General features: G+C 45.2%; 1 protein-coding gene across 1 annotated transcript in view; it reads left to right on the top strand.

Moving 5' to 3' along the window:
• Positions 1–4,231: 4,231 nt before the first annotated feature.
• LOC129704641 (transmembrane protein 127) overlaps positions 4,232–25,541 on the top strand; it is a 34,075-nt gene continuing 12,765 nt past the window's right edge. The window contains exon 1 of the mRNA XM_055647944.1: positions 4,232–4,519. Coding sequence (XP_055503919.1) covers positions 4,300–4,519 — 220 coding nt within the window. The 5' untranslated portion in view covers positions 4,232–4,299. The remainder of the gene's footprint in view (positions 4,520–25,541) is intronic.

The raw sequence follows: 25,541 nt of genomic DNA, 5'->3' as shown, positions 1-25,541 counted from the left end.
GAATTCATAAAACAAGATTTTCTTTCCATAAAACGGTCGATTCTCTTATTCCCTGTATCATGGTTTTCAGTATCCATTGTTTTGAACAAATAATAGCATCCAGCATTCTCCCAACAACTGATGTTAAGCTACTCGGCCTGCAGTTCAACAAAGTGTTATTTAATTTATTGCTATGTGATGGTTGCAGAGAATTCTTGTAAAATATAAACATTTTGTTCATCACATCATCATTTAACATTATTTAACTTTGTTGGGTGAACTTTATATTGATACATGTCAAAATCAGACAATTTACTTACAACAACAACATACAAAGTGTATCAACCTATTGAATGTTTCTAAATGTATGTTGCGTGTTTATACTGTTTCCAAGTTGAAAACATTGATGCAGAAATATCCTGTGATTTAATTAATTAATTGCTCAAAAAGTCAATGGATTGGAAATATAAGAAGAGGGAGGTAGCGACAAAAAGAGGAGGCCAATCTTGATAATCATAAAATGCATATTTTCCACCATTATGTTCCTTTTTAGACTTAGTTTTGGAGGTGTTGTAGTGTTCCTCACCTCATCTTTGTTTTATGCAAGACTTTTATCGGTCTTTGGACTGGGTTGTAGACATCCATTCCCTTACCCTCCCTGTGGCTTAAGCTTCTTTTCTCTCCTTTCCAGTTCTGAAGAAGGGTCTTTAACCTGAAGCATTTGCTCTACTTCTCTTTCCACAGATGTGGCCTGATCTGCTGAGTAGATTTCTACCATCTGCGTATACAAACAAATGTCATCCAAAATGTTGTTGTCAAGCTGGAAAGGGTACAGAGAAGATTTCCGAGGATGTTGCCAGGACTAGAGGGTGTGAGTTATAGGAAGAGGTAGAGTAGGCTGGGACTCTATTCCTTGGAGCGTAGGAGGATGAGGGGAGATCTTATGGAGGTGTATAAAATCATGAGAGGAACAGATCGGGTAGATGCACAGAGTCTTGCCCAGAGTAGGGGAATCAATGTCCAGAGGACATACGTTTAAGGCGAAGGGGAAAAAAATTCATAGGAATCTCAAGGAAAACCTTTTTTGCACAAAGGCTGGTGGATGTATGTAACAAGCTGCCAGAGGAGGTAGTTGAGGCTGGGACGACCCCAATGTTTAAGAAACTGTTAGGCAGGTACATGGATAGGACAGGTTTGAAAGGATATGGACCAAACGCAGGCAGGTGGGACAACTGTAGTTGGGACATGTTGGCCGGTGTGGACAAGTTGGGCTGAAGGGTCTGTTTCCACACTATCACTCTATGACTCTAAAACTCTGTTGCCTGTGACCTAGGTCTTACCAAGCGTAGTTCACTATCACCCCAAACATGATGACTAGCACTGCCTTATGATTAAGGAGCACCTCAATTTTTAATTTCTAATCCATGTATTTAAATCACTCCTTGGCCTTACCTCTCTAATCTCCTCCTGACATCAGCTGTGAATAAATCTGTATGCCACCAATTTTTAGTTTAATTCACTTTAGAGATGCAGCGCAGAAAACAGACCCTCTGGCCCACCGAGTCCGCGCCGACTAACGATCCCTATACACTAGCACCAACCTACACATCAGGGACATTTTATAATCTTTACTGAAGACAATTAACCTGCAAACCTGTATGTCTTTGGAGTATGGAAGGAAACCAGAGCACCCGGACAAACCCCCGCTGGTCACAGGGAGCGCTTGATGTATGAAGGGAAGTTGAGAGGACTATTTTTTCTGAAGTTTAGAAAATATTTAGAAGACTAGAGATGTTGAAACTTGCAAAATGTTGTTATGGTGTTGAGAGTCGAGATGCAGCAGGGATGTACAAAGCCACATACTATTTTGATTTGTAAGTAGTTATTGGTAGTTATTGCTTCATTATGAGAGCCAGTTCACTGGAATTTAGAAGGATGAGAGGTTATCTTATAGAGACATCTAAAATTCTTAAGGGATTGGACAGGTATATGCAGGAACATTTTTCCCCGATGTTGGGGGAGTCCAGAACCAGTGGTCACAGTTTAAGAATAAGGGGTAGGCCATTTAGGACTGAGATGAGAAAAAAGTTTTTCACCCAGAGAGTTGTGAATCTGTGGAATTCTCTGTCACAGAAGGCAGTGGAGGCCAATTCACTGTGTGTTTCCAAAGAGATAGAGATATAGCTCTGAGGGCTAACGGAATCAAGGAATAAAGGGAGAAAGCAGGAATGGGGTACTGATTTTGGATGATCAGCCATGATCATGTTGAAGGGCGGTGCTGGCTCGAAGGGGCGAATGGCCTACTCCTGCACCTATTGTCTATGTTTCAGTCACCCCCATGTGATGATCTGTTTAGAGTCAGAGAGTGATACATGGTGGAAACAGGCCCTTTGGCCCAACTCGCCCACACCGGCCAACAATGTCCCAGCTACACTAGTCCCATTTGCCTGTGCCTGGTCCATATCCCTTCAAACCTGTCCTATCCATGGACCTGTTTAATTGTTTCTTGAACATTGGTATAGTCCCAGTCTCAACCACCTCCTCTGACAGCTTATTCCATACACCCACCACCCTTTGTGTGAAAAAGTCACCCCTAGGATTCCCACTAAATCTTTTCCCCTTCACCTTAAACCTATGTCCTCTGGTCCTCGATTCCCCTACTCTGGGCAAAAGACTGTGCAACTACCCGATCTATTCCTCTCATGATTGTATACTTCTATAAGATCTCCCCTCATTCTCCTACACACCATGGAATAAAGACCCAGCCTACTCAACCTCTCCCTATAGCTCAGACTTTCTAGTCCTGGCAACATCTTCGTAAATCTTTTTTGAACCCTTTCAAGCTCGTTCTGCTTTGAGTGTTCACTTGCTGCACTTAGGGAGTAATTTCCACAAGCCATCTGATGTTTATGGCAGCATCTTGGATGTCGAGGAACTGCTCAAATCCTAGCCCACCAATCCCTGCGAACAAATTCCCAAGGTAGACTCCTTCACAGTAAACAACCCCCTGTGGAAATCAACCAGAAACTAGTCAGCAAACACATGATCCGATTTGCATAGTGCCGAAGGATGCTTCCCAAAGTCTGCTGAACAAGTCAGTGTAGTTTACAGTTTAGCGATACAGCGCGGAAACACACCCTTTGGCCCACCAAGTCCGTGCTGCCCAGCGATCCCCACACACTACCACTATCCTACACACACTAGGGACAATTTACAATTATACCATGTCAATTAATCTACAAACCCGTACGTATTTGGAGTGTGGGGGGGAAACCAGAGATTCTGGAGAAAACCCACGCAGTTTACGGGGAGAACTTACAAACTTTGTACGGACAGGTTGACACAAAATGCTGTAGTAACTCAGTGGGACAGGCAGCATCTCTGGAGAGAAGGAATGGGTAACAGATACATGGATAGGATAAGTTTGGAGGGATATGGACCAAGCGCAGGCAGGTGGGACTAGTGTAGCCAGTGGGACATGTTTGCCAGTGTGGCCAAATTGGGCCGAAGGGCCAGTTTCCACATTGCATCACTATGAATTTATAACAGGAGATTGATGTTTAGGTGGACTCGGTGATCTGAAAGGCCTGTTTTCATTCTGTGTAGGACGGAACTGCAGATGCTGGTTTACACTGAAGAGAGACAAAATGCTGGAGTAACTCAGCAACAGGCAATTGGATGTTTAGAAGAATGAGGGGGGACCTCATTGAAAGGTACAGAATAGTGAAAGGCTTGGTGAAAGTGAAGTGAATAGTGAAAGTGGATGTGGAGTGGATGTTTCCGCTAGTGGGAGGGTCTAGGATTAGAGGCCATAGCCTCAGAATTAAAGGAAGTCCTTTTAGGAATAAGATGAGGAGGAATTTATTTCGTCAGAGGGTGGTGAATCTGTGGAATTATTTGCCACAGAAGGCTTTGGAGGCCAAGTCAGTGGATATATTTAAGGCAGAGATAGATAGATTCTCGATTAGTACAGGTACCTGAGGGTTATGGGGAGAAGGCAGGAGAATGTGATTAGGAGGGGGAGACAGATCAGCCATGATTGATGGACCGAATGGCCTAATTCTACTCCTATCACTTCAGATTCAGATTCAGATTCAATTTAATTGTCATTGTCAGTGTACAGTACAGAGACAACGAAATGCATCAGATCACAGCACTTGTGATCTGATGTGGACAGGAGGATCCAGCCAGCGTTGGGTTGCACAGGCAGGGAGGGAGGGAGGGAGGGGGTTAACAGTGCTCCCTCTGTGTGTCGTCAGACGGACGCCGGTGGTGCGTCAGGCGGTGTCTGTCTGTGTCCGTGTCCGTGTCCCGGGCCGAATGCAGCAGCAGCAGCAGCAGCCGCCAGTGGCAGTGGCGATGGCAAGCAGGCTGCGGGTCAATCGCAACCTGCCCGCCGCTGTCACCCAGTGCTTCTCGGTGGTCGCCCTGTGCACGGCGGTGGCCGATCCCAACTGGTTCCAGGTCGTCCTGAACGGCACCTCCCCGCAGATCTACGGGGTAGCGTACGTGGTACGGCTGCAGGGAAACATCACGGCAGGTAACGGGGGTAGAGGGGAGGGGAGGGGGTCGGGCTGGGTGCAAGTTGAGGGCTGGTGCAAGGTGACATGACCCGCCCTTAACCTACTACTCTCTGCATCCAGGCAGCGGGGCGTTGCTGTTTCACACGTCTCTGTGCACTGGGTCCAACTCTCGTACTTGCAAACACTTGTCAACCAAATGAAACTCAACTCCTTCTGAAGCCCCCTCTCTCTCTCTCTCTCTGTTCAACCACACACACACGCTGCCTCCCAAACAGAAAGCAAGATCTGCATAACGAAGATAGACACATCAAATAGAAACATAGAAAATAGGTGTAGGAGTAGGCCATTCGGCCCTTCGATCCTGCACCGCCATTCAATATGATCATGGCTGATCATCCAACTCAGTATCCCGTGCTGGGGTAACTCAGACTGAAGAAGGGTCTCGACCCGAAACATCACCCATTCCTTCTCTCCAGAGATGCTGCCTACTATCCCGCTGAGTTACTCCAGCATTTTGGGTCTATCTTCGATTTAAACCAGCATCTGCAGTTCTTTCCAACGCAAAATGTATAACTCCTGGGTCCATTGTAACACCGAGGACGTCAATGTTGTCAAGGCTGAGTTGAGAATTGTCGACTTAAGAAAAACTTGTTTTGTTTATATAATTCGCTGCAGGACATCCCAAGATGTTCTAAAGCATGTTAACGCCAGTGAAAAGTGTTTTGAAGTACAACTCCTGTTTGGGGAGTGTGGCAATGAACTTTGTGTCGGACGTCAATAAACAACAAGGTGATTCATTAGTTCATAAAGTTATAGATCCGAATTAGGCCATTCGGCCCATCAAGTCTACTCCGCTATTCAATCATGGCTGATCTCGCTTTCCCTCTCAACCCCATTCTCCTGCCTTCTCCCCACTTACTGACAACTTTACTAACCAATAATCTCCATCTTAAAAATACCCAATGACTTGGTCTGCGCAGTCGTCTGCGCCAAAGAATTCCACAGATTCACCACCCTCTGACGAAAGAAATTCCTCCTCATCTTCTTTCCAAAGGAAAAATTACGTGGTATTATCTGATCTGCTTGGATAATAGGCAAAACAAAACTTCACTGTACCTCGGTTTATTTGAAAATAATAAACATAAACTTAAACCATAATTCTATTATCTCAGCGAACACAAACACCCTCACTTGGTCTCCACGGTTTGAAAGACCATGTCAGCCTAGCCCATAACTAAATCATTGTTCCCGGTCACATTCTCCCCAACACCGCTATCATATTCTTTCTGTATTGTGGTGACCAGGACTGTGCTCGTGATTCCCTCTCTATCATAGAAACATAGAAATTAGGTGCAGGAGTAGACCATTCGGCCCTTCGAGCCTGCACCGCCATTCAATACGATCATGGCTGATCATCCAACTCAGTATCCCGTACCTGCTTTCTCTCCATACCCTCTGATCCCCTTAGCCACAAGGGCCACATCTAACTCCCTCTTAAATATAGCCAATGAACTAGCCTCGACTACCCTCTGTGGCAGAGAGTTCCAGAGATTCACCACTCTCTGTGTGTAAAAAGTTCTTCTCATCTCGGTTTTAAAGGATTTCCCCCTTATCCTTAAGCTGTGACCCCTTGTCCTGGACTTCCCCAACATCGGGGGCAATCTTCCTGCATCTAGCCTGTCCAACCCCTTAAGAATTTTGTAAATTTCTATAAGATCCCCTCTCAATCTCCTAAATTCTAGAGAGTATAAACCAAGTCTATCCAGTCTTTCTTCATAAGACAGTCCTGACATCCCAGGAATCAGTCTGGTGAACCGTCTCTGCATTCCCTCTATGGCAATAATGTCCTTCCTCAGATTTGGAGACCAAAACTGTACGCAATACTCCAGGTGTGGTCTCACCAAGACCCTGTACAACTGCAGTAGAACCTCCCTGCTCCTATACTCAAATCCTTTTGCTATGAAAGCTAACATACCATTTGCTTTCTTCACTGCCTGCTGCACCTGCATGCCTACCTTCAATGACTGGTGTACCATGACACCCAGGTCTCGCTGCATCTCCCCTTTTCCTAGTCGGCCACCAGATATCCTAACTAGAACAACTCCATAATACAGAGGAGGACCCGACCCCCTTAAACACACCCATGACATTGAGGACTCGCTGGCTTGTTTCATCCGATAAATGTCCGCACTTGGAACCTGACGTTGTTCATCCTCCTCCTCAGATCAAGAGCCCGGAATGATTTATTGTCATATTTCCCGAAACGGAACAATGAAATTCCTACTTGCGGCAGCCCAACATAAATCTCTAGGCAGATGGGAGAAAAGGGGAAAAAAGGGATTTGCTTTTAAAATATTTGGTCTTCCACTAATTATTCACAAGTCATGATGCTCCCTTGTGACTTTTCTGTGTCACATGCAACCATTAAATATAACAGTCACTTGTGGAGCAAAACAAGGACTCTTCAGAATTCTGAAACAGATGGAATGTAATCTGATTATGTGGATATAAAACTCGTGTAAGCATGCGCTACCTTATGGCTGTTAAAAAATAATTTAATAATTGTAAAATGTTATTGACGTTACTGGAATTGTAGCTGGGCCTAGTGGTATGTCTTTGCGTCTTAGTAATCAGCCTAGTCTTGGAGACCTACCAAAATCACTTCCATTTTTCAATAGGTCGCCAAATCGTTAGCTCATCCTTCCTAGCTCTTGGTTGTTAGCCTTACAGGCCATTGCTCTACAAATACTCATCCAGATATCTTTTAAATGTTTCGGGATACAGAGTGAGAACAGGTCATTCGGCCCACCGAGTCCTTGTCGAACGATGATCACCCATACACTAGTCCTTCCCTACACACTAGGGACAGAAGCAATTAACCTACAAACCCACATGTTTTTGGAATGTGGGAGGAATACGGAGCACCTGAAGGAAACCCACGCAGTCAAAACGTACAAACTCCGTACAGAGAGACCCATCGTCAAAATCGAACCTAGGCCTCTTGTGATGTAAGGCAGCAACTCTACTGTTGCACCATCGTGCTGCTCCTCTGGTGAGGGTTTCAGATTCAGATTCAATTTTAATTGTCATTGTCAGTGTACAGTACAGAGACAACGAAATGCATTTAGCATCTCCCTGGAAGAGCGACATAGCAAATTTCTGCTTCCAATACCCTGATAGGGCAGTAGGCAGTATTACTTCTTAATTCAAGAACATCTTCACCATTGTCTTTATAAATAAGCACCTTATCTTATAGCAATAAGTGCACCAAATTGGCTTTCAGATCTTCCTGGAGGAAGCTTGTGTGGAGTCATCTGTTGTTATGCTTCATAGAATGATTTACATGGATGGCAGTACAAATTAATGCAGAAGGCACAAACAATCTCCCAAGTGTACTAGTGGACAGAGGACCTAGGGTGACTGAGCAACTGAAGGAAATTCGCATTAGTCAGGAAATGGTGTTGAGTAGACTGATGGGACTGAAGGCTGATAAATCCCCTGATGGTCTGCATCCTTGCATACTCAAGGAGGTGGCTCTAGAAATTGTGGATGCATTGGTGATCATTTTCCAATGTTTTATAGTTTCTGGATCAGTTCCTGTGGATTGTAAGGTAGCTAATGTTATCCCACTTTTTAAGAAAGGAGGGAGACAGGAAACAGGGAATTATAGCCTGACATTGGTGGTGGGGAAGATGCTGGAGTCGATTATCAAAGATGGTGAATCTCTGGAACTCTCTGCCACAGAGGGTAGTTGAGGCCAGTTCATTGGCTATATTTAAGAGGGAGTTAGATGTGGCCCTTGTGGCTAAGGGGATCAGGGGGTATGGAGAGAAGGCAGGTACGGGATACTGAGTTGGATGATCAGCCATGATCATATTGAATGGCGGTGCAGGCTCGAAGGGCCGAATGGCCTACTCCTGCACCTAATTTCTATGTTTCTATGTTTCTATGGAATTGCGGCGCATTTGGATAGCAGTAACAGGATCGGTCCAAGTCAGCATGGATTTATGAAGGGGAAATCATGCTTGACAAATCTTCTGGATTTTTTGAGGAAGTAATAGGTAAAATGGACAAGGGAGAGCCAGTGGATGTGTAGTGTACCTGGACTTTCAGAAAGCATTTGATAGGATCCCACACAAGAGATTAGTGGGCAAAATGAGAGCACATGGTATTAGGGGTAGGGTATTGACATAGATAGAAAATTGGTTTGCAGACAGGAAACAAAGAGTAGGGATTAACTGGTCCCTTTCAGAATGGCAGGCAGTGACTAGTGGGGTGCCGCAAGGCTCGGTGCTTGGACCGCAGCTATTTACAATATATATTAATGATTTAGATGAAGGAATTAAAAGTAACATTAGCAAATTTGCAGATGACACAAAGCTGGGTGGCAGTGTGAACTGTGATGAGGATGCTATGAGGATGCAGAGTGACTTGGACAGGTTGGATGAGTTGGCAGATGCATGGCAGATGCAGTTTAATGTGGATAAATGTGGGGTTAGAAGCAAGAACGGGAAGGCAGATTATTATCTGAATGGTGTTCAAGTTGGGAAAAGAGGAAGTACAACGAGACCTGGGTGTCCTTGTACATCAGTCACTGAAAGGCAGTGAAGAAAGCAAAATGGCATGTTGGCCTTCATAACTAGAAGAGTTGAGTATAGGAGCAAAGAGGTCCTTCTGCAGTTGTGCAGGGTCCAGGTGAGACCACAACTGGAGTATTGTGTGCAGTTTTAGTCGCCTAATTTAAAGAACGACATTCTTGCTATTGAGGGAGTGCAGCGTAGGATCATGAGGTCAACTCCTGGGACGGCGGAACTGTCATATGATGAAAGAATGGAGCGACTGGGCTTGTATTCACTGGAATTTAAAAGGATGAGAGGGGATCTTATAGAAACATAAAATTATTAAGGGATTGAACTTGTTTGATGCAGGAGACATGTTCCCAATGTTGGGGGGGGTGAGGTGGGGGGGGGGGGGGTCCAGAACCTGGGGCCAGAGTTTAAGAATAAGGGGTAGGCCATTTAGAACTGAGATGAGGAAAAACTTTTTCACACAGAGTTGTGAATTTGTGGAATTCTCTGCCTCAGAAGGCCGATTCACTGGATGCATTTAAAAGAGAGTTAAATGGAGCTCTTCGGGCTAGCGGAATCAAGGGGTATGGGGAAAAGGCGGGAACAGGGTACTGATTGTGGATGATCAGCCATGATCACATCGAATGGCGGTGCTGGCTCGAAGGGCCGAATGGCCTACTCCTGCACCTATTGTCTATCTATGTATCTATGTAAGGTGTAACCCAGGATGGTGGTTGAGTCAGATACAGTCGTGGCATTGAAGAAGCTTTAATATAGGCAGGCAATGGAGGGATATGAATTACATGCAGAAGAGATTTGATTAATTTGGCATCATGTTTGGTGTGGTCATTGTGGGCTGAAGAGCTTGTTCCAGTTCCTGTGCTGTTCTTTGTTCTATCTTCTCCCTTTGTCTTATTAGCCACTGCTTTGATTTTGAATCTCACTAAAGTTAGCAACTTTTCCCACCCTGAGAACAGCAGTCATTTAGAGTCAAAAGCAACAATTCTGATTCATTTTGCCAATGAAGAGCCCATTTTGCTCTTGTTCTGGGCTTGGAGGGTTTAGAGGGTTTTTGTTTAGTTTCAGAGGGATATGGTGGGACTAGTGTAGGTGGGGCATGCTGCTTGGCGTTGGCTGAAGGGCCTGTTTCTATGCTGTATGACTCTAGGACTATGTTGGGAGGCCAGTTGGAGGGTTGCAGTGGGATTGTGGCTTATTGGCGGAGTGTTGAGCAGTTGATACCTTGCAACTTTGTGTCGTAGAGAATTGGTTGGTTGCTGTAAGGCCACCACCCGGTCGGTCTCACCAATTATTCTATTGCATGGTTTCAGTCACAGTCTCTCTGCTGCTCTCTCGGGCAGTGGGGATGGGAGATAAATGTGTGCCGACCACATCCTGAGAACAAACGAAAATAATATGAGATAGGTTTGGACCACACACCCTAAAAAGTAATCGGAATTGCCTCATAAAACCAGTGTGGTATGAAGATTCAGAACCATTCAGTATGAATCAGTTTGAAGAAGGGTCCCACCCTGAAATGTCACCCACCCATGTTTTCCAGACATGCTGCCTGACCTGTTGAGTTACTCCAGTGCTTTGTGTCCTTCTGGTATTAAGATTTCACATTTTACAGAAATGAAGGAAAGCTGGGCCCAGAACAAGATGTAGCTGCTTAGGGTGGCACGTGGCGTTGTGGTAGAGCGGCAGAAAACCGGGTTTAATCCTGACTACGGGTGCTATCTCTATGTTCTACCTGTGAACGCGTGGGTTTTCTCTGGGTTCTCTAGTTTCCTCCCACACTCCAAAGACGTACAGGTTTGTAGGTTACTTGGCTGTGGTAAGTTGTAAAATTGTCCATAGTGTGTAGGATAGTGCAGGATAGTGTATGGGTGATTGCTGGTGGGCCGAAGGGCCTGATTCCACGCGTGAGTCTCTAAAGTCTAAAGTAACAAGAAAATCATCCAGGCTTCCCAAGCCTGACGGTTATCCATTCGGAAGATAGACGTGCTTGAGTAACTCAGCGGGACAAACAGCATCTCTGGATAGTAGGAATGGGTGAAATTTTGAGTTGAGGCCCTTCTTCAAACCTTTATCCATTCCTTTGTGTTTGAAGCCAGTTCATAAGGTCATAATGAATAGGTAGAATTAGGCCAGTCGGCTCCTTCAGATTCAGATTCAGATTCAATTTTAATTGTCATTGTCAGTGTACAGTACAGAGACAACGAAATGCATTTAGCATCTCCCTGGAAGAGCGACATAGCAAACTATTTGAATAAATAATAATAAGTGTCTGGGGGGTGGGGGGGATGGTGATTGGCAGTCACCGAGGTACGTTGTTGAGTAGAGTGACAGCCGCCGGAAAGAAGCTGTTCCTCGACCTGCTGGTTCGGCAACGGAGAGACCTATAGCGCCTCCCGGATGGTAGGAGGGTAAACAGTCCATGGTTGGGGTGAGAGCAGTCCTTGGCGATGCTGAGCGCCCTCCGCAGACAGCGCTTGCTTTGGACAGACTCAATGGAGGGGAGCGAGGAACCGGTGATGCGTTGGGCAATTTTCACCACCCTCTGCAATGCCTTCCGGTCGGAGACAGAGCAGTTGCCATACCCTACTGTGATGCAGTTGGTAAGGATGCTCTCGATGGTCATCAAGTCTACTCCGCCATTCAATCATGGCTGATCTATCTCTCCTTCCTAAACCCATTCTCCTGCCTTCTCCCCATAACCTCTGGCACCCGTACTAATCAAGAATCTATCTATCTCTGCATTAAAAATATCCACTGACTTGGCCTCCAAAGCCTCCTGTGGCAAAGAACTCCACATATTCACCACCCTCTGACTCTCCTCATCTCCTTCCTAAAAGAACGCCCTTTCATTCTGAGGCTATGACCTCTAGTCCTAGACTCTCCCACGAGTGGAAACATCCTCTCCACATATACTCTATCCAAGCCTTTCACTATTCTGTATGTTTCAATGAGGTCCCCCCTCATTCTTCTAAACTCCAGGGAGTACACAATGTACTTAGTTTACAATGGTGGAGTGAAGGAAAGGATCTAATCTGTGTCTAAATAAAAGGGGCAGCAATGTGACTTATTTAGCATTGATGGCTTGACCCAAAGATTCTGTTGTAATTCATGAACCAAGCCACCTCGGTTTATGCCAGCGAAACTACTTACTTCAGAAGTCCGACAGCCGGGGCAGTTTCTCATAGGGATAAACTGGTCACTCTCATAGGTAAACTGGTCACTCTCGGCCTCCCACTGTCACATGTGCCTGGATAAAGGATTTCCTCACCAACCGGCCCCAGACTGTGAGACCACACCAGGGTTGAATGTTACAGTAATTGAGAATGGAAAAATCTACCAGCTGGATTTCTGAGCACAACAAGAGGAAACTGAAACTGCAGTTTTGTTTCCTGAATGATATTATGAAATATTTCAAAGCCATTGTGCTATACTTGCCAAGAAACCTCTTTATTGAAAATGAACGATGTGAGATACCGCATGCAGGTGGGACTAGTGTAGATGGGACGTTGGTCAGTGTGGGCACGTTGGGCTGAAGGGCCTGTTTCCATGCTGTAACACTGTGACTCAATGACTCTGTTGATTTTGTCCGTAGGTTTGGGAAATACGCAAAAATCACATGATATACCACAGTATTGTAGGTACATAAGGCTAACGACTAAACAACTAAGTTACAGAGATAGGTTGAATAAGTTAGGTCTTTATTCTCTGGAGCGCAGAAGGTTAAGGGGGGACCTGATAGAGGTCTTTAAAATGATGAGAGGGATAGACAGAGTTGATGTGGACAAGCTTTTCCCTTTGAGAATAGGGAAGATTCAAACAAGAGGACATGACTTCAGAATTAAGGGACAGAAGCTTAGGGGTAATATGAGGGGGAACTTCTTTACTCAGAGAGTGGTGGCGGTGTGGAATGAGCTTCCAGTGGAAGTGGTGGAGGCAGGTTCATTGGTATCATTTAAAAATAAATTGGATAGGCATATGGATGAGAAGGGAATGGAGGGTTATGGTATGAGTGCAGGCAGGTGGGACTAAGGGGAAAAAAAATTTGTTCGGCACGGACTTGTAGGGCCGAGATGGCCTGTTTCCGTGCTGTAATTGTTATATGGTTATATGGTTATAACGAGATTGCACAATTACTTTAAGTGGAGAGAGGGGAGAGAGGACACTGGTTCTGCCAAACTAACGTGAACCCTTGTTGGACTTTAGAATCGAATAACATTATAGGAAGCCGTTCATATGTAGGGATGTCTATAAGTGTAGTGTTCGTAAACCGGGGACAACCTGTAATGAGGTTTTCAGGACACCACCGCTTGACGGGTTGAGTGGACTTCCACAACACGCAGAGCTTGGCACCATTCAGACATAAACTGGACATGTGAGTGAATGCAGGTCCTCTTAGTTTAGATCATTATTGTGACATGTACCGAGATACAGTGAAAAGCTTTTATTGCGTGCTATCCAGCCAAAGGAAATACTATACATGAATACAATCAGGCCATCCACAGTGCACAGATACAAATAAAGATAAAGGGTTGAACATTTTATTGCAAAGATATAACATTTGAAGTCCAATAATATCTAATTAAAGACCTTTGACCTGAAATGTGAATTATTTTGTTAATTTCCACGTCTGCTGTCTCGACGGCTGTGTTTCCAGCTCTTGCTATTTTTATTTCAGATTACCAGCATCTGTAGGGGAAAAAAATGATTTTCTTAAATTAATTAATGACCTCATCTGGCAAGCAACTGTAGTTGATGACAATGATAAGACAATTGATTTTAAACTCAAATTGAGAGAATGGGTGGGAGGAAAGTATTTCAAACTTAAATCAAGAACAATAATTTAGGAAGGATATGAGGAGAAATTTCTTCAGTCATAGTCTGGTAAATCTGTTGAATTCATTGCCACAAACGGCTGTGGAGGCCAAGTCAATGGATATTTTTTAAGGCGGGGACTGACAGATCCTTGATTAGTATGTGTGTCAGGGGTGAAGGCAGGAGAATGGGGTTGATAGGAAAAGATAGATCAGCTTCATTGAATGGTGGAGTGGACCTGATGGGCCGAATGGCCTAATTCTGCTATAATTTATGATGAGGGCACGAAAGCAGAGGTGGATTGAGTGAACTGGATAGTTATTTTTAAGGATAAACCAAAAATGCTGGAGTAACTCAGCGGGACAGGCAGCATCTCTGGAGAAAAGGAATGGATGACGTTTCGGGTCAAGACTGTGTTCAGACTGAAAGTCAGGGGAGAGGGCGACATACGGATATGGAGGGGTAAGGTGCGTAAACACAGTTATTTTTTAGGGATAAGACAGTCAAGACATTTTGTAACCAGAGAGCAGTGCTGAACTACTATCTAGCTCATTGATAGCTAGCTTCTTTCAGCTTCGGACGATAGCTAAAATAAAACAATTCCTCCACTTTATTGACCTCGAAAAGATCATCCACACATTTATCTCCACCCGCCTAGATTACTGCAACTCTCTATACACTGGCATCAGCCAATCTTCCCTGTCCCGCCTGTAACTGGTCCAAAACGCCACAGCGAGACTCCTGGCGGGCACCCGAAAAAGGGACCACATCACCCCGATCCTGGCCTCTCTCCACTGGCTCCCTGTGCGGTTCCGTATACATTTGACGACCCTCCTCTATGTCTACAAAGCCCTCAACGGACAAGCCCCCTCCTACATTAAAAGTCTTCTCACCCACCACTCCACCTCCAGGTCCCTCAGATCGGCCGACTTGGGGCTGCTGAATATCCCACAGTCTAGGCATAAGCTCAGGGGCGACCGCGCCTTTGCAGTTGCAGCTCCTAGACTGTGGAACAGCATCCCCCTTCCCATCAGAACTGCCCCCTCCATCGACTCCTTTAAGTCAAGACTAAAAACTCCCAAGCCTTTCCTGACGTTCACTGAGCGAGGGCTATATGTATATGTATGTATGTAGTTTGTTTGTTTGTACTATTCTTATAACAAATGTAAAGCACTTTGGCCAATGAGAGTTGTTTTTTAAATGTGCTATATAAATAAATGTGACGACTTGACTTGATTGATGACTGTCGGACTATCCTTGATCAGACTTTGCTGGCTTTACCTTGCACTAAACATTATTCCCTTATGCATCTATACACTGTAAATCGCTCGATTGTACTAATCATGTATTGTCTTTCCACTGACTGGATAGCCCGGAACAAAAGCTGTTCACTGTACCTTGGTACACGTGACAATAAACTAAACTGAACTAAGAGCATCTTTCGAAATGCAGAATGCAAATTCCAAGGGGTGGACCCACTATCTGTAATTCACAAAATAAGTATCATTAGTCTTACAGAAAACGCACAAAGAATTGCGGAAAGAAAGTGGTGGGATATAAAAAGAGCAAAGAATGACTAAAAGATGAATGAGGAAGGAAGCATTGGAGTGCAAAGCACAGCTGGCCAGAAATGTAAAAAGTGCTAATTGTAGTTTCTCTGCAGATATTTAAAAGAAACATTAAATTGACTGATCAATAGATAGTGAGTTGGGAAATTAATAATAGCAACAAGATCATACGAAGTCACTCATTTAGGACAGAAATGAAGCCAAGGTTGTTTCCTTAGACTGTTGTGACTCTTTGGAACTTTTCTTTCCGTAAAGAACATTTTGAAAGTAGGCAGCAATTGCTGGAAGGCTTTCAAAATGCATTAGAATTGTCTAATTGATTGTGTCTGTCCTCACCTTCCTTACACAGCCTTCCATAGACTGATGTTTACCGAGACAGGATGATGATGACATCCTAAAGGGAATTGTAATTCCCTGGAATTTACAAGGATGAGGGGGTGATCTTATAGAAAACATATAAAATTCTTAAGGGATTAGACAGGCCAGATGCAGGAAAAATGTTTCTGATGTTGGGGGAGTCCAGAACCTGGGGTCACTGATAAGGAAAAACGTTTTCACCCAGAGAGTTGTGAATCTGTGGAATTCTCTGCCACAGAAGGCAGTGGAGGCCAATTCACTGGATGTTCTCAAGAACAGAGTTAAATAAAGCTCTTGGGGCTAACAGAATCAAGGGATATGGGGAGAAAGCAGGAACGGGGTACTGATTTTGGAAGTTCAGCCATGATCATATTGAATGGCGGTTCTGGCTCGAGTTAACTCCAAGAGAGGTCTCATTAAGGTTCTTCTGTTCATTGCAGATGGCCCCTGTCGAATGAAACACAATCTCATTCAGTAAATCAATCATTCCTTTCTGCAGCAGGGCAGGGAGTTCCCACTCACCCATTGCAAAGTTGTGTATCGGGACTTGAATATTCCCCTGCTTTTAACTTTTAGAGATACAGCGTGGAAACCACCTGTTTGGCCCACCTAGTTCATGCTAACTGACCATCACCCCATACACCAGCACTATCTTACACACTAGGAACAATTTACAGAAGATACAGAAGCTGCACATCTTTGGAATGTGGGAGGTAAACGTAGAAACCCACACGGTCACAGGAAGAACATACAAACTCTGTACCAATATTCTCGGACCAGGAAAGATCTTTAGATATAAGCACGCCCAGGAATTTGAAGTTCTTGACCCTTTCCACCATCGACCCGTTGATATAAACGGGACTGTGGGTCCCCATTCTACCCCTTCCAAAGTCCACAATCAGTTCCTTGGTTTTGTTGGTGTTGAGAGCCAGGTTATTGTGCTGGCACCATATGGTCAGTCACTCGATCTCTCTTCTAAACTCTGACTCGTCCCCATCAGTAATACGTCCCACAACAGTGGTGTTGTCAGTGAACTTGATGACGCAGCCACGCCCCTTCTGGGAGGGGACTATGGAACCCGGAAGTCTCAGTCATCTCTGCAAGATGGGGAGTGAGAGGGTCGCGTCCCTCCGTCTGAGCTGTGATTTGAATGTGGTTTGAAAATATAGTTTGGAAATGCTAAAGTATCTGTGTATCTTTGGTTTGGAAATGCTAAAGCTGTGTGCTGCCTAATTAAAGTTGCCTTGAGTATAGAGTGAGTGCAGGCAGCCTTGAGGTGCTCCCATGCTGATTGTTATCGAGGCTGACACATTTCCACCAATACGAACAGACTGGTCTGTGAATGAGGAAATCGAAGATCCAATTGCAGAGGGATGCGCAGAGACCAAGTTCTGCGAGATTGGTAACCAGCTTGGAGGGGATGATTGTATTAAATGCCAAGCTATAATCAATGAATAACTGCCTGACATATGAGTTTTTGTTGTCCCAAGTGGTACATAGCGGAGTGGAGAGCCAGCGAGATCGCATCCACCGTTGACCTGTTGTGGCGGTAATTGAACTGCAGTGGGTCCAGGTTTTTGTCGAGGTAGGAGTTGATTTGCGCCAAGATCAACCTCTCAAAGCACTTCATCACCACCGGCGTTAGTGCCACTGGTCGATAGTCACTGAGGCACGTCACCTTGCTCATCTTGGGCACTGGTATAATTGATGCCCATTTAAAACCGGTGGGAACCTCAGGCCTCAGAAGTGAGAGGTCGAAAATGTCCGTAAAATCTCCAGCCAGTTGGTCCACACAGGTTTTTAGAACATGACTGGGTATACCAGGTGCTTTTCGAGGGTTCACCCCACTGAAGGATTCTCTGTGACTGTGACTGAAATACCATCACAATGAAAGTTGCCTTGCCTAATTAAAGTTGCCTTGCCTAATTAAAGTTGCCTTGCCTAATTAAAGCTGCCTTACCTTACCTTCTATATAATTACAAGTCTAATCTTGACCACTTCCTGTTTGCGCTTTATATTGATTTTAGAAAGAACGCTGCCACGTACGGCTGTGATTTTTGGCCATCTTTCTCAGAATCCCCCTCCGCTCATCAGGTGCCGAGGATTTTTCCCATTGATGAAAAATAAATAAGTTATTAGTGTTTAAAAAATGTTGAGATTCTCTCTCCTGTCACGCACGCCATGAAGGCCACACCCCTTCTGGTGGGAGGGGGAGGGACTATAAAACCCAGAAGTGTGGGCGTGGCTCAGCCTGCAAGATGGAGGTGGGAGACGTCACGACTCGCTGTCTTTAGTGGCCTTGCATCCTGCTTGAAATGTTATGAAATTACTTGAATTTGGTGGCCTTGCACCCTGCTTGAAGTGAAATTTCAAGGAATTGCCGTGAGTCAACTGCCAGTCCACCAGCCGTGAGTGACTGAGCCGCCAGCCCAAGAATCCATTCGGCCCACAATGTCCATACTAGTAACTTAGTCCAACTTAGTCTAGTACATAACTAAAACGCTGATCTTGTGCTCCTTCGGTTTGCGCTGTTTTTCTAATTGTGCAAGAACGGTACGCGAGAGAGCTGCAATTTCTGGTCAGCTCACTCACCGTTCTCCTGAGCTGCGAGTGCAACAAGTTTCGTTACGATTGGTGGTATATTGTAAAAGTTAGCGAGGTTTAAAAATCGTAAAAACCGTGCATGCGCAGATCGATGTCCTCTCCTGCCAGTCAGCGCCGCGCCAATTGGTCTCTCCTCTCACTCCCTGGGACGGTCCGCCCCTTCCAGCGCCATCGCGTCTTTACTGGAGTTGAGGGACGCTGCGGGTAGCCGGCGGAGCTCTCCAACCGGACACAATTTTCAGAGGGACAGGAAACGGCCCAGTCGGAAATGTCGCCAAACAGAAAGCGGAGAGTCTGATCCCGGCAAAGGAGAGCATCCAGCGCCCGCTGTGAATCCCAAACGCACCACCATCGCAATGCCCCACAGCTCCAGCCCCTTTCCCTCTGGTCCCCCTCACTGGCTCCTGCCCCCTCTCCTCCGTGATAACCCCCTCTTCCCCATGGCTCTTTCCCCGTCTTTACCCCCTCCCCCGCCCACACGTCCGTGCGGCCACAGCTGCTGGTGCTTCCGGGCCGATCCGAGGATCCGAGACCTGGCTCTGAGGGCGCCAACGGCTGATGCTCCTCCGGGGCACACAAGGGATAATGGGGGGATAGGGCAAGGTGAGGATCCTGGGGAGATGAGGAGGGAGTTTGGGGAAGGAGATAGAGGGAGAGGAGGGGAGTAGGGAAGGGAGAGGAGTTATGGAGGGAGGAGAGTGACTGAGGGTAGGGGAAAAGAGAGGAGAGAGTTGGGGGAGGGATTGGGGAGGGGAGGAGGATAGGGGAAAGAAGAAAGGGTGAAGTGGAGGAGATGAGAGTGCTACGGATGAGGGGCAATGAGCTGTGCCTTTACAGTTGGGGGCTATGGGTGAGCTATTGGGTGGAATATTGCGTTGGGGGGGCAAAGCCTCCTGTGTGACAGGGGTGCCTCTCATCCTTCTAAATTCCAGTGAATACAAGCCCAGTCGCTCCATTCTTTCATCATCTGACAGTCCCGCCATCCCGGGAATTAACCTCGTGAACCTGCGCTGCACTCCCTCAATGGCAAGAATGTCCTTCCTCAAATTAGGGGACCAAAACTGCACACAATACTTCAGGTGTGGTCTCACCAAAGCCCTGTACAACTGCAGATGGACACCATTCAGTTAATAATCTGTCTTCACGTTCTTGCCTCCAAAGTGGCTAACCTTACACTTATTCACATTATACTGCATCTGCCATGCATCTGCCCACTCACCCAGCCTGTCCAAGTCACCCTGCATTCTCATAGCATCCTCCTCACAGCTCACACTCCCACCCAGCTTTGTGTCATTCGTCTGCAAATTTGTTAAGGTTACTTTGAAGTCATTCATCTAGATCATTAATGTATGTTGTAAATAGCTGCGGTCCCAGCACCGCCTTGCGATGCCCCACTAGTCACTGCCTGCCGATCTGAAAGGGACCCGTTAATTCCTACTCTTTGTTTCCTGTCTGCCAACCAATTTTCTATCCATGTCAATATCCTACCCCCAATACCATGTGCTCTAATTTTGCCCACTAATCTCCTATGTGGGACCTTATCAAATGCTTTCTGAAAGTCCAGATACACTACATCCACTGGCTCTCCCTTGTCCATTTTACTTGATACAGCCTCAAAAAATTCCAAAAGATTTGTCAAGCATGATTTCCCCTTTGTAAATCCATGCTGACTTGGACCGATCCTGTTACTGCTATCCAAATGTGCCGCTATTTCATCTTTCATAATTGATTCAAGCATCTATCCCACCACTGATGTCAGGCTAACTGGTCTATAATTCCCTGCTTTCTCTCTCCCTCCTTTCTTAAAAAGTGGGATAACATTAACTTCCCTCCAATCCACAGGAACTGATCCAGAATGTATAGAACATTGGAAAATAATCACCAATGCATCCACAATTTCTAGAGCCACCTCCTTGAGTACCCTGGGATGCAGACCAGCAGGCCCTGGGGATTTATCAGCCTTCAGTCCCATCTGTCTACCCAACACCATTTCCTTACTAATGTGAATTTCCTTCAGTTCCTCCGGCACCCTAGGTCCTCTGTCCTCTAGTACAGTGGTTCTCAAATGGGGGTACGCGTACCCCTGGGGGTACGTGAAGGCATTCCAGGGGGTACGTGAGATTTTTAAATATAGGCCTACACTCTTCCTGTTCATCCTCTCTTGCTGCCGCCCGCCGGCTCAGCGGGACGCCGGCTCCCCCCGGCGCTGCGCTGCCCCCGCCTCCGCCTCCACGGCCATCGCAGCCAGCCCGGGCTCACTGAGGCTCTGCTCCACATCCGCCCACATCGTACTGCAGCTCACCTTGCAAGTGGACCTCGGGAAACTCAGCACCGGGGAGGCGTCACCGCCGAGTGTCTCACCCCGGGATTGAAACGTTCAGCGGCATTTCCTTTGGTGGCCCGGCTGCTGTACTTTCTGTATGTCACTGGAAAGACTCAGCAAGCCAGGCAGCAACCCAATGCAGTACCTCCCCGCAAGGTCCAGCCTCCTCCCCGTTTTAAATAATCTAAAAACTTATGGAGTTGTGTTCACTATAACCAAAAATTTTTTCCACTGTTATGTCACCTGGTCAAGATCGTTTCTGAGTGCCGATGCAACAGTCTCCCTGTGACTTAACTCCTCAATCTATCCCCCCTCACGGTCACATCTAAACTGGAGGGGAACAAATATCCTGGGAGGGAGATTTGCTAGCACTACTCTTGAGGCAGAGGGTCCCATGCATAAATGAGGCAGAAGAGAAGTTGGGGGGCAGGTATCGTAGTCAAATAAAGCAAATTTAGTGGACAGGACAGGCAGGAGAACAGCAAAGTGAGAGACAGGACCAATGGTTTAGAGTCTATCAGTTCCAAAGTTTAATAAATCAGGCACTGATGGCACAGTGTTCTGTTTTAAGTCTTTTTTCAACCAAAAATACTTTGCGCTGGTTATGGGGTACTTGGCTGAAAAAATATTTCACAGGGGGTACATCACTGAAAAAAGGTTGAGAACCACTGCTCTAGTACATCTAGATCGAACCCTGATCGAGGTTGGTTTGTGTGATGGTCTCTGGTTCTGTAAGGCAGCAACTCTACCGCTGTGCCACTGTGTTAATAACAACGTCTTGCCGTTGCCTTTCATCACCCATCGGTCTGAAGAAGAGTCTCGACCCAAAACGTCACCCATTCCTTCTCTCCAGAGATGCTGCCTGTCCCGCTGAGTTACTCCAGCATTTTGTGTCTATCTTCATATTAAATGAAGCTGGGTCTACATTAATTTGCAAACCCTTTGCCTTAGGCTGGGAGATATGTGGAGGGACTTTCCAAATACCTTCTGAGATCAAATTTCAGTCAAGTGGAAGGTCACTTGGGTTAACCATACATCAAAGGGAGCCATGAACACTGCTGAGTAGGATGGTGTGAAAGTAAAAGTGAGTTTAGCTGTGATGGATACAATGTAATGTACTTTGATGCTCCTCGTCACCTTTTCTTCCGACGCATCTGGTTTTATCCTGGGTCAAATGAGCGGTGTGTCAAATCTGTTGCTAAATCTGACACGGGAACACCTATTGTGGGCATGAGGCTGAGACGGTATGGTTTGTTGCACAGTCATTCTTTCCTATTCCTACATACGTGGTCTAGATTGTAAGGGGTAAGTTAGAGATATATTCAGAAAGCCCATTTGGTTAATTTGTGATACGAGTGGGCTGACCTTGCAACTCTGATGATGTGTCACCACCGGTCAGTAGATCATAGAATCAATCAGCATGGAAACGGGTCATTCCAGTCAACCCGTCTACACCAACCAGTGGTCACCCATCCATATTAAGCACCGCTGGAGAGAATGAATGGGTGACGTTTCAGGTCGGAAGAAACGGTCTTGACCCGAACCGTAACCCATTCCTTCTCTCCAGTGATGCTGCCTGTCCCGCTGAGTTACTCCAACTTTTTGTGTCTATCTTCAGTTTAAACCAGCATCTGCAGTTCCTTCCTACGCATAATAAGCACTTGGTCCACACTCTTCTCTGTTTAGTTTAGTTTGGTACAGTTATTGTCATGTGTATCAAGGTATGGTATTGTTGCGTGCTAACCAGTCAGCGGAAAGGCAATACATGATTATAATTGAGCCGCCAACAGTATTCAGATACATGATGAAGGGAATAACGTTTAGTGCAAGGTAAAGTCCGATTGAAGATAGACCAACACAAAGTGGCGCATAATTGTGAAGTGGAAGGAAAATGATACATGGTTTTCAAAATTTTTTACAAATAAAAAACTGAAAAGTGTGGCGTGCAAAAGTATTCAGCCCCCCTGAGTCAATACTTTGTAGAACCACCTTTCGCTGCAATTACAGCTGCAAGTCTTTTGGGCCTGATCCGGAGGGTCACCAATGAGGTAGACAGTAGCTACAGTGGCTTGCAAAAGTATTCATACCCCTTGAACCTTTCCACATTTTGTCACGTTACAACCACAAACGTAAATGAATTTTATTGGGATTTTATGTGATAGACCAACACAAAGTGGCGCATAATTGTGAAGTGGAAGGAAAATGATACATGGTTTTCAAATTTTTTTACAAATAAAAAACTGAAAAGTGTGGCATGCAAAAGTATTCAGCTCCCTTTACTCTGATACCCCTAAATAAAATCCAATGTAACCAATTGCCTTCAGAAGTCACCTAATTAGTAAATAGAGTCCACTTGTGTATAATCTAATCTCAGTATAAATACAGCTGTTCTGTGAAGGCCTCAGAGGTTTGTTAGAGAACATTAGTGAACAAACAGCATCATGATGCCCAAGGAACACACCAGACAGGTCAGGGATAAAGTTTGTGAGAAGTTTAAAGCAGGGTTAGGTTATAAAAAAATATCCCAAGCTTTGAACATCTCACGGAGCACTGTTCAATCCATCATCCGAAAATGGAAAGAGTATGGCACAACTGCAAACCTACCAAGACATGGCCGTCCACCTAAACTTCTTGCCACTCTTCCATAAAGGCTTGAATTGTAACGTGACAAAATGTGGAAAAGTTCAAGGGGTATGAATACTTTTGCAATCCACTGTATGGACTGCTCTCTAGTTGTTGGTAGGATGGTTCAGTTGCCTGAAAACAACTGGGAAAGAAACTGTCCCTGATTCTGGAAGTGGGCGCTTTTTTCAGTTTCAGTTTCAGTTTAGTTTATTGTCATGTGTACTAACATACAGTGAAAAGCTTTTGTTGTGTGCTATGTAGCCAGCAGAAAGATAATACATGATTACAATCAGGCCATTTACAGCGTGTAGATACATGATAAGCGAATAATGTTTAGTGGAAAGTAAAGCCAGCAAAGTCTAGTCGAGGATAATCTGAGGGTCACCAAAGAGATAGATAGTAGTTCAGCACTGCTCTCTGGTTGTGGTAGGATGTTTCAGTTGCCAGATAACAGCTGGGAAGAAACTGTTCCTGAATCTTGTGGTGTGTGTTTTCACACTTCTATACCTTTTGCCTGATGGGAGAGGGGAGAAGAGGGAGTGGCCAGGGTGCGACTCGTCCTTGATTATGCTGCTGGCCTTGCCGAGGCAGCGTGAGGTATAAATGGATTCAGTAGAAGGGAAGTTGGTTTGTGTGATGGTCTGGGCTGCGTCCACAATTCTCTACAATTCTTTGCGGTCTTGGATGGAGCTGTTCCCAAACCAAGTGAAGCATCCCGATAAAATGCTTTGTAGAAGCATTCTAGAAGCATCTGTAGATGTTTAGATGCTCATCTAGCCAATTCTTTAAATGTTCTCTACAAACCTGCTTCATGCACGCTATCAGCAGTGTATTTCAGGTACTTACCAGTCTCTGGATGAAGAAGGATTTCCTCATATTCCCCCTTACCTAAACCTGTGTGCTCTAGTTTTACCCTCTTCCGAAAAGGAGACAAATATGTTCAGGTTTACTCTCTCCACACCCACTAGATAAAGTTCAGTAATGCTCTATCCCTTGTTGGTCTATCAACAAACTGCATGTGAAGGCTCTCCTTAACATACCTAAAAAAATGGTATTTGGGAAATTGAAATTCTGTTGTATAATCCTATTTTTTTCTTATATCTCCCTGATATTTGCCTACATATCTGTGATTACCTCCCCATGTCTGCTGCGAGGTCGGTAATACACACCCTTCAAAGCAGCTACACCCTTTCCCCTTGCTAATAGCTTACCATATGGACTAATTTGAGGAGCCATTTTAGATGAATGCACAAAGTCTTTTACCCAGATTATGGGAATTAGGAAACGGAGGACATAGGTTTAGGGCGAGAGGGGAAAGACCTGAAGGGAAAACTTTTTCACACAAAGGATGGTGGGTATATGGACTGAACTGTCAGAAGAGATAATTGAGGCAGGTATTATAACAACATTTAAAAGACATTTGGATGGGTGCATGGATAGGACAGGTTTTAGAGGGATATGGGCCAAATGCAGGCAGGTGGGACTAGTGTAGATGAGGCATCTTGGTCAGCATGGGCAAATTGGGCCAAATAGCCTGTATCCGAGCTGTATGACTCTGATTCTATATCCTCTCTTAAAAGGGAAGTAATGTATCCCTTTGACTAACAGTGCAATATGTCTTCCCCTTTTTCATTCCCAGCTATCTCACCAGAAAATTAAGTTGCAAGTCTTGCCCATTTTTCAACCATGTCATGTTCATAAGTTCTAAGAACAGAATTAGGCCATTCGGCCCATCAAGTCTACTCTGCCATTTAATCATGGCTGATCTATCTTCCTCTATCAACCCCATTCACCTGCCTTCTCCCCATAACCCCTGACAGCCGTACTAATCAAGTCTCAGTGACATCAGCAATAGGCTTAGGTTTATTATTGTCACATGTATCTTGGAATATTTTTTTTCTTCGGTATTCACCAGAGAAAGGATACAACGTACAACGACAAAGGGAAGATGTTTAAGTTATACATTGAAGCAAAGAAGCTGGGGAATGGCTTTAATAGCGTAGAGTTGCTACGTTAGAGCACCGGAGACCCGGGTTAGAACCTGACTATGTGTAATATTGTAAATGTGTAGTATTGTAAATCCAAAGGGTTTCTACAGCTATTGTGTTGCATGTGATCCAAACAGATCAGATACAATCAAATCAAAGTCAAGTACAATGAA

This window comes from Leucoraja erinacea, chromosome 1, assembly GCF_028641065.1.
Source record: "Leucoraja erinacea ecotype New England chromosome 1, Leri_hhj_1, whole genome shotgun sequence".
In the NCBI taxonomy this organism is placed as follows: Eukaryota; Metazoa; Chordata; class Chondrichthyes; order Rajiformes; family Rajidae; genus Leucoraja; species Leucoraja erinaceus.
This window is presented reverse-complemented; position numbering and strand designations above follow the sequence as displayed.